Here is a 12,774-nt window from a genome sequence, read left to right as displayed (position 1 = left end):
TGGGTGTGCGCCAATAGCGTTTCAAACGTCACTCGCTCTGAGACTTGGAGTAGTTATTCCCCTTGCTCTGCAAGGGCCGCGGCTTTTGTGGAGCGATGGGTAACGCTGCTTCGAGTGTGACTGTTGTCGATGTGTTCCTGGTTCGAGCCCAAGTAGGGGCGAGGAGAGGGACGGAAGCTATACTGTTACACTGGCAATACTATAGTGCCTATAAGAACATCCAATAATCAAAGGTATATGAAATACAAATGGTATAGAGAAACAGTCCTATAAATACTATATTAACTACAACCTGAAACCTCTTAACATGAGACTTTAATATTCTAAGGTAAAAGGAATCACCAACTTTCATATGTTTTCATGTTCTGAGCAAGGAACTTAAACGTTAGCTTTTTTACATGGCACATATTACACTTTTACTTCTCCAACACTTTGTTTTTGCATTATTTAAACCAAATTGAACATGTTAATGAGGCTAAATTGATTTTTATTGATGTATTATATTAAGTTAAAATACGTGTTCATTCGGTATTGTTGTAATTGTCATTATTACAAATACATTTAAAATAAAATGTTAAAAAATGTATTATTATTATAATTTTTTTAAATCGCCCGATTAATCGGTATCGGCTTTTTTGGTCCTCCAATAATCAGTATCGGCGTTGAAAAAAAATCATAATCGGTCGACCTCTAGAGTGGACCATGATAATTCATTAGTGATGTGGACACCGAGGAACTTGAAGCTCTCGACCTGCTCCACTACAGCCTCGTCAATGTGGATGGGGTGTGCTCGGCCCTCTGTTTCCTGTAGACCACTATCAGCTCCTTTCTCCTACTTACATTGAGAGAGGTTTTTGTCCTGGCACCACACTGGCAGGTCTCTGACCTCCTCCCTGTAGACTGTCTTATCGTCATCTTAATGATGGTATTGGAATCGTGCACAGCCACGCAGTCATGGGTGAACAGGAAGTACGGGAGGGGAGTAAGCATGCACCCCAGAGAGGCCCCGTATTGAGGGTCAGCATTGCGGATGGGTTGTTGCCTACCATCACCACCTGGGGGTGGCCCGCCAGGAAGTGCAGAAGCCAGTTGCAGAGAGCAATGTTTAATTCCAGAGTCCTTAGCTTAGTGATGAGCTTGGAGGGCACTATGGTGTTGAATGCTGAGCTGTAGAAAATATTATGGATATACTGACAAGATACAGGTTTCTCTGCCCTAACAATGGGAGTTGTCCAAAAAAAAACATCTAGCTCTCGCCTATCCTTTCTTTGGATTGGTGGATACATCTCATTATTGTAATCCTTTTTGAATATTCGATGAGGGTTGTTGACATCAACCATCAGTATTCAATGGAAAGAGATGCTATGCTACTAATCTCATGCTATGAATATGCATAACCATCGAGACAACTCCAATATAAATAGTTTTTTCTCAAAGTTGACAGATTTTCCACCAGGTGTTCCTTTTGTCCAGATGGAAAAGAGCAGTGTGGAGTGCAATAGAGATTGCATCATCTGTGGATCTGTTGAGGTGGTATGCGAATTGGAATGGTTCTAGGGTGTCTGGGATGATGGTGTTGACCAGCCTGTAGCCATGACCAGCCTTTCAAAGCATTTCATGGCTACAGGTGTGAGTGCTACGGCACGATAGTCTGGTAACCTGGGCGTTCTTGGACACAGGGACTATGGTGGTCTGCTTGAAACATGTAGGTATTACAGACGGTCAGGGAGAGGTAGAATGTGTCAGTGAAGACACTTGCCAGCTGGTCAGCGCATGTTCTGAGTACGCGTCCTGGTAATCCGTGTATATTAATCTGTTTAAAAGGTTTTACTAACATTGACTACGAAGAGTGTGATCACAGTCGTCCAGAACAGCTGATGCTCTCATGCATGGTTCAGTGTTGATAGATTCAAAGCTAGCATAGAAGGTATTTAGCTCATCTGATAGGCTTGCGTCACTGGACAGATCGCAGCTGGGTTTCCCTTTGTAAATCGGAGATAGTTTGCAAGCCCTCCCACATGCGACGAGAGTCAGAGCTGGTGTAGTAGGATTGGATCTTGGTCCTGTATTGCCACTTTGCCTGTTTGATGGTTCGTCTGAGGGCGTATCGGGATTTCTTATAAGAGTCCGGATGTGTGTCCAGCTCCTTGAAAGCGGCAGCTCTAGCCTTTAACTCAGTGTGGATGTTGCCTGTAATCTATGGCTTCTGGTTGGGAAATGTACCTACGGTCCTGAAGTAAACAAAAATGTTATCCCTAGGCTATATTTCAGAGCTAGTATATCAAATGACAGACGCCCTTTAATATAAACATTACATATTTATTCCAGTCAGAACGCTGCAGCATGTTTAAAGGGATACTGTGATATTTTGAGATTCAGGAAGTTTAATTACCCAGAGTCAGAGAATCTCATGGATACCATTTTTATGTCTCTGGGTGCAGTTTTGAGATGATTTAAGTTAGCATATCGTGAGCTTAGCACAATTGCTGAAAGTCTCCCAGGACAGTAGCCAGCAGCCTTTCAAAGCAGGGAAATAGACCTAACTACTCCAAAGATGGGTGGTTGGTCATAGTTTTTTTTAGTCTCAAAAAGCTAGTAATCCATTTTATAAATGTTAATTTTACTGATTATCATGAGAAACGAGATCTATCCACTTCCTCATTGTGTCCATGAATTATGAAGAAGCATAAATATGCAACAGTGTGTGTGTGAGGCTGTGTGTGCAAGCCACTCCTCCTACCATTGCGCTAGGACACACACACACACGCTCTCTAAAACCCAGCAGGGACTGGGCAGGTGGACAATGACCTGCAGTCACCAGAACTGGTCTCTCTCAAGAGGTAACATAAATGAGAAAATAACCTTGAGCCCCTCATCTCAACCAGCAGCCTGGAGATCATATGTATTCTGAACACACTCGCTGTAGCCTATACATCAGCATGAAAAATAGCTGCTGGTTACAATGTGCATGAATTATTGATGTACTGCTGCTATACAGCTTGTTAGGCGCTACGATTTCCTCAACAATCAGATAACTCAAAGACCCATCTGCAAAGAAGAGTGGCTGGTCCAAGGTGTTGAGGGGACTTCACACGGTATGCTGGTTCTTCTTCAAATGGAGTCTTTGTGGGGTTTAGGAGGTAGGCACAGTATCAAAAGAGAAAACAGACTAGGTTGAGACATGGAACAGGTTTGAAATAGAATGATACAGGGAGATAATACCTACATTTTCCTGATTAGAAACTCTCCTTTTTATTTTCTGTTTCAAAACATTTTGCTACAGTGTGCTGTACAGCACAACCTGGATGGTTGCCAATGGTATGTCACCTCATCTCTTTGGGTCTGTTCATCTTAGGGCAGAAACGGTGTTTATAAAGCAGACCGATGAGCAATTCAACTGCTCATTAGGAGGTCCTCCCCAGATGATTGATCTGTTAGTTCTCCTCCTCCATCCATGCAACATTCACTCCATTTATCCTAATTGAGGTATCCATGGAGCAGGGGCAACTGCATGTGTGTGTGGGGGGGAAGTGAGAGTAAGAAAGGAAGGCATAAAGAGAAAGAGGGCGAGAAAGAAATTGACAGAAAGAGGGGGCGAAGAAAGGAGCAAAAGACGCTAGTGTTTGAACTGATAAATCTTTGTGTAGTACCTGCTCCACACCCCCCAGACAGTCCGCCAGCCCTGATTAAATACAAGCCTAGTCTGCGACAGCTCTGAACACAGGTGTCACCGTCCCTCCCCATAACTAACCACTACCCAGTGAATAGTTAGGTTTACATTACCAATCCATGCAATAAATCTAAGCTTGCCGGGCCTAACGCACGATGACAGTACTTTCAACATCTTATATGATTGAATGGCGTGGAGTCAAACAAATATAGAGGCTCCAGCAGACATGGAGAGTTGGTGGGTGGGGGTGGGGTTATGAATTGTCTTATGAACTGTCTGTTTCATGCAGCATCAATGACTTTATGATCCATGGGCCCCTTTTCAAGAGCCATGGTAGATTATTATGTAGCATTACTGATACAAACCAGCAGTCTTATGGGGACTCAGTCAGTACTGCTCATAATGTTTTTAGATAGTGAGGTGGTTACCTTTTACCTTACCATTACTGGATACACTGTGTGTGTGTTGCTGTTAAGCAAGCTGAGCCCCCCCGAGAAGAAACTGTTACATTTCTTCTATGTTGAAACCATTAAGAAGGAAGCTACACTGTACATTGAAACCGTCACTGCAGCCTCTCAGTGTAACTTGACAGATGAACTCAGAAAAAACACAAGGGTGGGATAAGTTGGTTTAAGTCAGCCTAACCTTTGAAAATGTATGCGAATGGAAATTTCACTGCCCACCCACACAAACTCCAACAGGCATAGTCTCTAAATGTAGCTAAATTTACATTCAAATTAGTGGATTCGGCTAATTTAGCCACACCCGTTACTGACAGGTGTATAAAAATCGAGCACACAGCCACGCAATCTCCATAGACAAACATTGGCAGTAGAATTGCCTTACTAAGAGCTCAGTGACGTTCAACGTGCCACAGTCATAGGATGCCACCTTTCCAACAAGTCAGTTTGTCAAATTTCTGCCATGCTAGAGCTGTCCCCGTTAACTGTAAATGCTGTTATTGTGAAGTGGAAACGTCTAGAAGCAACAATGGCTCAGCTGCGAAGTGGAAGGCCACACAAGCTCACAGAATGGGACCGCAGAGTGATGAAGCGTGTAAAAATCATCTATCCTCGGGTGCAACACTCACTACAGAGTTCAAAACTGCCTCTGGAAGCAACGTCTGGACAAGAACTGTTTGTCAGGAGCTTCATGAAATGGGTTCCCATGGCCGAGCAGCCGCACACAAGCCTAAGATCACCATGCACAATGTCAAGCATTGGCTGGAGTGCACAGGTCGCCACCAATGGACTCTGGAGCAGTGGAAACGTCTTCTCTGGAGTGATGAATCACTCTTCACCATATGACAGTCCGACGGACTAATCTGGGATTGGCGGGTGCCAGGAAAACGCTACTTGCCCCAACGCATAGTGCCAACTGTAAAGTTTAGAGGAGGAATAATGGTCAAGGGCTGTTTTTCATGGTTCGGGCTAGTCCCCTTAGTTCCAGTGAAGGGAAATCTTAACACTACAACATACAATGATATTCTAGACAATTCTGTGCTTCCAACTTTGTGGCAACAGTTTGGGGATGGCCCTTTCCTGTTTCAACATGAAACAGCCCCAGTGCACAAAGCGAGGTCCATACAGAAATGGTTTGTTGAGATTGGTGTGGAAGAACTTGACTGACCTGCATAGAGCGCTGACACCAATGAACACTTTTGGGATGAATTAATACGATAATGAGCACTGTCTGTATCCAATGGGAGCATGGGTTACATTTACATGCTATGGAAATACATGTCATGTTGATTTTACAACAGCTAGTTAGCAATATCCCCAGACTGTACTTGGGTCCAAACGGACATAAGATTATCAGTTGAATGTTGTGTCGGTCTGTACCATTGCGGTACTGATGCACGAACAGGACACTACCCACAAGCCATAAGACTGCTAAATAATTAACCAAATAGCTACCCGGACTATCTACATTGATCCCCTTTTGCACCAACTCATCACATACACTGCTGCTACGGCTTATTATCTATCCTATTGCCTAGTCACTTTATCCCTACCTATATGTTCATATCTACCCAAATTAATTTGTACCACTGCAACATTAACTCAGTACTGGTACACCGTGTACACTCTGTGTGTACAAAACATTTCTTACACCTGCGCTTTCCATGACAAACCGACTAGGTGAATAGAGGTGAAAGCTATGATCCCTTAATGGATGTCCCTTGTTAAATCCACTTGAAATCAGTGTAGATGAAGGGGAGGAGACAGGTTAAAGAAGGATGTTTAAGCCTTGAGACATGGATTGTGTATGTGTGCCATTCAGATGGTGAATGGGGAAGACAAAAGTGCCTTTGAACAGGGTATGGTAGTAGTTGCCAGGCGCGCAGGTTTTGAGTGTGTACCCCAACGTGGAACTGCAATGCAGCTGGATTTTTAACGCTCAATAGTTTCCTGTGTATATCAAGAATAGTCCAACACCGAAAGGAGATCCAGCCAACTTGACAACTGTGGGAAGCATTGGAGTCAACATGGGCCAGCATCCATGGGGAACGCTTTCGACACCTTGTAGAGTTTATGCACCAATGAATTGAGGCTGTTCTAAGGGCAAAATTGGGTCCAACTCAATATTAGGAAGGTTTTCCTAACATTTTGTACACTCAGTGTATATACCCAAGTTATCATTACTCATTATACATTTATTCCTCGTGTTACAATTTTTCTATGTTTCTCTGCATTGTCGAAAAAGGCCAGTAAGTAAGCATTTCATAGTTAGTTTACACCTGTTTACGAAACATGTGACAAATACAATTTTATTTGATGAGTGCTGATGGCGTACCATAAAAGTAGATATAGAGGTATTGCACATTTGGATGAGACAACCAAAGTACTGTGTTCATGTTCTTCAGGAAGCATGGCATGATTTACTTATTTTCAATGTAAAAAACAAGATACTTTCCAGAGAGACCAGCAATGTAGCTAGCTGGGAATGCAATGACGTTACTCTTAAAAATGTAAACCCCATTTGTTTTTTAAATTCAATTCAGTCTGGTATTAGAACGGTAGCCCCTATGTGCAAAATCGGTGTGTCTGCGGACAGCTGAGTATCTTGGCTATTGATCGGTGCCTTCAAATCTTTGGTGTGACTTACTACCATATATGAGCATACAAACTGATAAGGGAAGGCCAAGCCGATGACCTCATTTCAAGATGGCTGCTACCTCCATTCCGGTTAGCGTTGCGAAGCATGAACAAAATAAACACGGAATACGTTGATACACACCGATTGCAGGGACTCCACAGACCATGAGAATATCTTATGTGTCTGCCTGTGATCTACCGTTATTGATCACCAGTCCCGAGAGTTAAAATATTTATTATACACAACATTTTCACCAAACATCTTACAAGGTACGCCTAGATTTGGTCTGTGTTTGAGCTATAGATACCTGGTTGGTATGAAGTTAATCTTTAAGCTGGTAGGAACAAATCTAGCCTATTTCCATGACGTATGACTTAATGGCAAAATCAAAATGTCCAATGAGTGACTAGGTTGGGAAATATAAGAAATATAAAAAAAACACTTGGATATCCCCTGTATGTTCCCTGACACCACCACAATGTTTGTGAGAGGTTGATGTGGTAAGAATGTTGTTTTAATAGTGAACAATAACTTTTAGGCACATCCTGTGCAATTAGCACATTTGGACCCTTTGGAGCGTTTAAAAGGACACTTGAATGTACCCAGGATTCCCCATTTGAGGTGGCAGCGTAGCCTAGTGGTTAGAGCATTGGACTAGTAAACGAAAAGTTGCAAGATCTAATCCCCGAGCTGACAAGGTACAAAATCTGTCGTTCTGCCCCTGAACAAGGCAGTTAACCCTCTGATCCTAGGCCGTCATTGAAAATAAGAATTTGCTCTTAACTGACTTGCCTAGTTAAATAAAGGTAAAATAAAATATACATTTCTAGTTGTTAGCTCTATCAATCCCATGTTGTATGTTATTGTTCACATGCTGTGGAAGCCATCTGATGAATTTCCAGGTCTAGTCATCAATAACTCACTTATAGCTTGTCAATGAAAGATGACGCAAAAGAAAAACTTGTGTATTCTGAACTATGTAACTCCTGATCATTTCCTCAGTCTCCCAGATGTTCTCTTTCCAAATATACCAAGTTATTACATGTCAGAATCTTGTAATTACACATGAATATCAGTTACTTTTGGGTATGTCTATTTAGGCGGAAATCTACATTTTGCCATTACATTTCAGTTTTGAACTGGGAGTGCTTAAACATGATCGCGCACACATGGGCAGAGTTGACACTCAGATTTTGTGATGCAAGAGACGCAGGGGGTTTAGGTAGTGAGCTGAGCTAACGAACAGTCTCTCACACACAAACCCTCAGTCAGTGTCAATTTTGTCTAAAACTGCAGCAGTCCGCGTAAGCAAACTTACAAGTGCCCAAGCCGAGAAAAAGAAATGCCTGAAAATGTGTGCCTAGCTAACGTTGGACAAGGTCTGTCCGTGCAAGGGAAACAGTCGAATATATCACCAGTTAATCGGGAAAAAAACAGGGTCTGTGTGTGTGTGTGGCTTGGTAACAATGACGATGTACGACAGCTAGCCAGAGAGACGTTGTAGGCACTGTTCTCTCGAGAAGCGGTCTGCATACATGTTCTGAGCGAGTTAGTAGTAGCCAACGTTAGCTAACTAACGTTTAAAAGGTTTACCTTGCGTTTCCTGGTTTCGGCAGACCCACTCCACACAAAGCATTGGTAAATGACCCGTAGATTCTGTTTCCAGTTATCCACTTTGAACCCGTTCACATGGGGGCACCCGGCTGGACTCATGACAGTAACAACATTCGTTTTGTGTATTTTTAACGATGAAACGTGTTCCGTCCTAGTCCTGACGTTAAATAATTAGCTAGCTAAGTTAGTTACGTTTAACGTTAGTTAGCCAGTTATCCGCCGATTGTTCCGATTCGGCTAGCTTGAGAGGTAGCCACAGCTAAATCGGAGGTAAATGCAGTACACATCAAAGCAATCCTTGAGTAATCCCATTCCAGAATTTTGACATATTTTTCCCAAATTAAATCCACATTTGGGTGGTATTGGTCGTTGGCCACACTTCGGAAGCTATATCCTTAGTTCCAGTTATTTTAGCTAGCTAATGTTCGGCAATGGAATTTCAACAGAACACCGCGAGCGTTGCTGCAAGCCCCACCTCATTCATTTCTCGATCGGCCAATGGAAAGGAGTGCCTGGTTTTGATTGGCGTGTGTGGGTATCGTTTCCGTATTATGTCCCGCCCCTATTTGGAAACTGATATTGTGATTGACTCAATTATTTATTACGCGCCTTATCCGCTCGTAAAACGACTCCCATTGGCTACATGAAGCGCTGGTACTGTACATTAGACTCAAATATTGTTATAACTAACCTAATTTTTCTATCTGTGTTACACTGTTCGAAACAAATACAGAGGTTTTGTCTTTTGGGCGAAACACCACCATGCTTCCTCTCCAGTGGTCCTCTTTCCTTGGTGGACACACTCTTTTCACGACATTTCGCCCGGTGGGCGGCGCTATACATCAAGGTGGGCGTACAGTTCTGCAAGCATGGGTGCACACAGGGCGAGAACTGAACCAAGCACTTGCGTAAATTCGGATCGAATCCGGATCGTGGAATCTATTTAACCCACTGTTTAACTGCAGTAAAGGATGTTACTGTTTTATCAGGGAGTAACAAAGATAAAGTAATGTCATTATTGAATTCACATTATGTTTGCTATTTCATGCAACCACAGAATAGAAAGAAGCTGAACAAAGATTTTGTATTAGAATTTGTTTAAAGTTCAGAGATATCGTTCACTCATAGTAATGAGACAGGATGTGTAAGTATGCCTCCAGGATAATATGGTAAAGTTGGCCTCATGTATTCACCTTATTTAAGAACCTGGAAAACAAAACAATGTCTGAACGTTCAGTTTTGTGGAGGACATCCGTTGTGATATTCTTGCCGTGTTTGCGAACATTAGCTAGCTAGCTCAAAATGTCGTAAAATCACACCAAGAAAAACCTTTCAAAGTTGAATGGCAAGTCTGGGCCACATCTGCGGATTATTCAAGAGGGGGAGGACGATATGAAAAAATGGCCACATATCACCTACAAAGACTTCTTCAATTATTTAATCTTGTCTGTCTGTGTGGATGGCTCAGAGATGAGGAGCTACAAAAGCACAGATGCATATCAATACCTCCACAGTGGCAAAGTTGGGTGGGTGTTTATTCACTTTGAGGATGACAACCTAGTGTTCCTCAAAGCAGATGTCCAGCCCAGTCAGACCAAAACAAACCATCATTCTGCCTGGATTCTTGTATCATCTTGTATCATCATCATCGGTGGAGACTGCAGGGTGTTCTTGTTGTAGGGGCAGGGGAAGTCTTGCAGTCATGCAGCTGCAATACTATGGAAAGTAGCAAGCTCGCTGTCTTTTTGTTTATGACTGATACGTTTGATGTCAGCTAGTTACTTAGCTAGCTAGCTAATTGTGATTATACCATATCACTGACCAGAACTGATAATGTTAACTATTACAGCATGCACACACAGTTCTTGGTTTCAATGGCTCATTGTGTAAATATATCAGTCTAATCTCGAATGACAATGAGGTAGGTACAGAATCAAGGTGAATTTTACAAGGAAATTGGTCATTACCAGCATAACTTAAACCTACTAGTTAAAATGGAACTGTTTAAACTAGTCAACTGTGAGCACCATGTAAACCAGTGTTCTGTACTGTAATTTACTATTCTAACAGTATTTTTTTTTGCTGAAGGTGCAGAATGCTATCTATGGAGGATTGACATGGATGTCCTGTACATACTGTATGAGCAATGCCAGTGGAACTCGGAGACGCAGCGGAATTTAGCTCCAAAAAGGTTGAGCGGGATATGTTTCAAACATCACAAACCAAGTGACGAGTTCTCTGACAGAAACCCGCCCGCTTCTCCATCTCTACATCTCCCACAACGCACTTAAGAAGAGTGTGGAAGGGGCCAATGTTCCAGTGGAGATCCTTCTGCACAAGTGTATCAAAGCTAAACCAAACATCAGCCTCATGGTGAACATGGCATAAATATGCAGTGTCAGAAATGCTGTCATTTTATGATGTTCATGTTAAGCTGGAGGAGTGTAAATGTGCCACCTTGAAGGAGGTCACTAAAGCACAGAGAGCCTCCCATGCGTGTTATGGCGCACGTAAACTTCGGATCCCTTATGCTCAGCAAAGAAGTTTCCTGTGCGCACCACAAAAAATCCCGACAACTTTGTGTGGGAGCATCTCTTCTCCATGTCCCATGGGAACTCAGCAACCACATTTGGCAAGGAGAACGAGCAGGTGGCTTACACACTTCTAGAAATCAAATGTCCTGTTCTGAGTAAGAAGTGTGAGTCTCTGACTAAACTGTTCTCTGGCAAACTCACTGATGTGAAACTGGTTGATGCCTCAGCGGCAACCTAATGGAGCCCGTGGGTACTACTTGCAGGTGCAAATGGGCATGTTCTACACAGGACTGGAGAGATGCAAACTACTTGTCTGGGCTCCATCCAAGCAAGTTGTTATTGATGTGCCATTTGATGTGAAGTTCTGTGCTGATGTTATTCTTAAACTGAAGGCATTCTATTTCACACATGCTGCCAAGGATAGTAGATGAGTTCCAGTCATTCAGACTAACTCTGTGCTCCAAATATGTTAATCTATGTGGTATTTAGACTCGGGCCTAATACTTTGTGTTTTTAAATAGGTCTTGTATTTTGTGCCTGGTAAAGCTCTCTCTGTCAGCTCTACCTTATTATCTAAGCATAACTCTTGATTTGTGTTTTTTTGTTGTCTTGTACAGCTTTCTTCATACATGGTTATCTAATGGCTAAAGATAACTCCTTGTGATTTATTAATATTTGAAATGTACCTTGTATAGCTCTTTATTTTCATATGGCACTTAATGAACTCATCTAAGCATACCATAACACATCTTGTACTTTAGCAAATTATGGTGTTAATAAAACACAATGAAATTCCACTTTGTTGACATTTTCTTTGATACTTAACATTCTGAAAGGAAGGACGGGGGAGGCATGTCTAAGGGTTTCAAATGTCTTTTCAGTTTGATTCTGGGTTTGGTTTTCAAGGGCAAAAATTAAGAAAACAGTGTGGCACTTGATAAACAGTTGTCTTCCCTTTTGGTCTGTTAGAGACATTTTGGTGTTGATTAATATGTATTTTAAATAGATGTAATAATGCATGATAGAAGCACCTAGTGGATGCCTGTAATTATCAGGAACAGGCAAAGTTACAGTACATTTAAAATGTCTGAACATGAAAATAATTCAGATTAAATAGTAAACTATATATCGTGCATTCCGAAAGTATTCAGACCCCTTGACTTTTTCCACATTTTGTTACTTTACAGCTTTATTCTAAAATGTATTAAATATTTTTTCCCCTCATCAATCTGCACACAAAACCCAATAATGACAAAGCAAAACTTGTTTTTGGAAATGTTTGCAAAATTGTAAAATAAAAAAAGAATATCAAGTTTCCGTAAAATGTCAGACCCGTTACTCAGTTCTTTGTTGAAGCAGCTTTGGTAGCAATTACAGCCTTTAGTCTTCTTGGGTATGGCGCTACAAGCTTGGCACACCTGTATCTCTGCAGATCCTCTCAAGCTCTGTCAGGTTGGATGGGGCTGAGTTGCTGCACAGCTATTTTCAGGGCTCTCCAGAGATGTCAAATGGGGTTCATGTCCGGGATCTGGCTGGGCCACTCAAGGACATTCAGAAACTTGTCCCAAAGCCACTCCTGCGTTGTCTTGGCTGTGTTCTTAGGGTTGTTGTCCTTTCCTGACTAGTCTCACAGTCCCTGCCCGCTGAAAAACATCCCCACAGGATGATGCTGCCACCACCATGCTCCACCGTAGGGATGGTGCCAGGTTTCCTCCAGATTCAGATTGGCATTCAGGCCAAAGAGTTAAATCTTTGTTTCCTCAGACCAGAGAATTTTGTTTCTCATGGTCTGAGAGTCTTTTAGGCAAACTTCAAGTGGGCTGTCAAGTGCCTTTTACTGAGGAGTGGCTTCCATCT

At 42.2% G+C, this 12,774-nt stretch overlaps 1 protein-coding gene and 1 long non-coding RNA gene across 3 annotated transcripts in view; one reads left to right on the top strand and one right to left on the bottom strand.

The window, feature by feature from the left end:
- LOC109870291 (ubiquitin carboxyl-terminal hydrolase 22-like) overlaps window positions 1–8,856 on the bottom strand; it is a 43,048-nt gene extending 34,192 nt beyond the window's left edge. For both annotated transcript variants that reach the window (XM_020460731.2, XM_020460732.2), the window contains exon 1: window positions 8,363–8,856. In XM_020460731.2, coding sequence (XP_020316320.2) covers window positions 8,363–8,482 — 120 coding nt within the window. In that variant the 5' untranslated portion in view covers window positions 8,483–8,856. The remainder of the gene's footprint in view (window positions 1–8,362) is intronic.
- Window positions 8,857–9,264: 408 nt separating this feature from the next.
- On the top strand, window positions 9,265–11,714 carry LOC116357472 (uncharacterized). The gene is made up of 2 exons (XR_004205473.1): window positions 9,265–9,527; window positions 10,472–11,714. It is a non-coding gene; the product is annotated as an uncharacterized LOC116357472 (long non-coding RNA).
- Window positions 11,715–12,774: the final 1,060 nt, after the last annotated feature.

Source organism: Oncorhynchus kisutch, linkage group LG25 (genome assembly GCF_002021735.2).
Source record: "Oncorhynchus kisutch isolate 150728-3 linkage group LG25, Okis_V2, whole genome shotgun sequence".
Taxonomy (NCBI): domain Eukaryota; kingdom Metazoa; phylum Chordata; class Actinopteri; order Salmoniformes; family Salmonidae; genus Oncorhynchus; species Oncorhynchus kisutch.
This window is presented reverse-complemented; position numbering and strand designations above follow the sequence as displayed.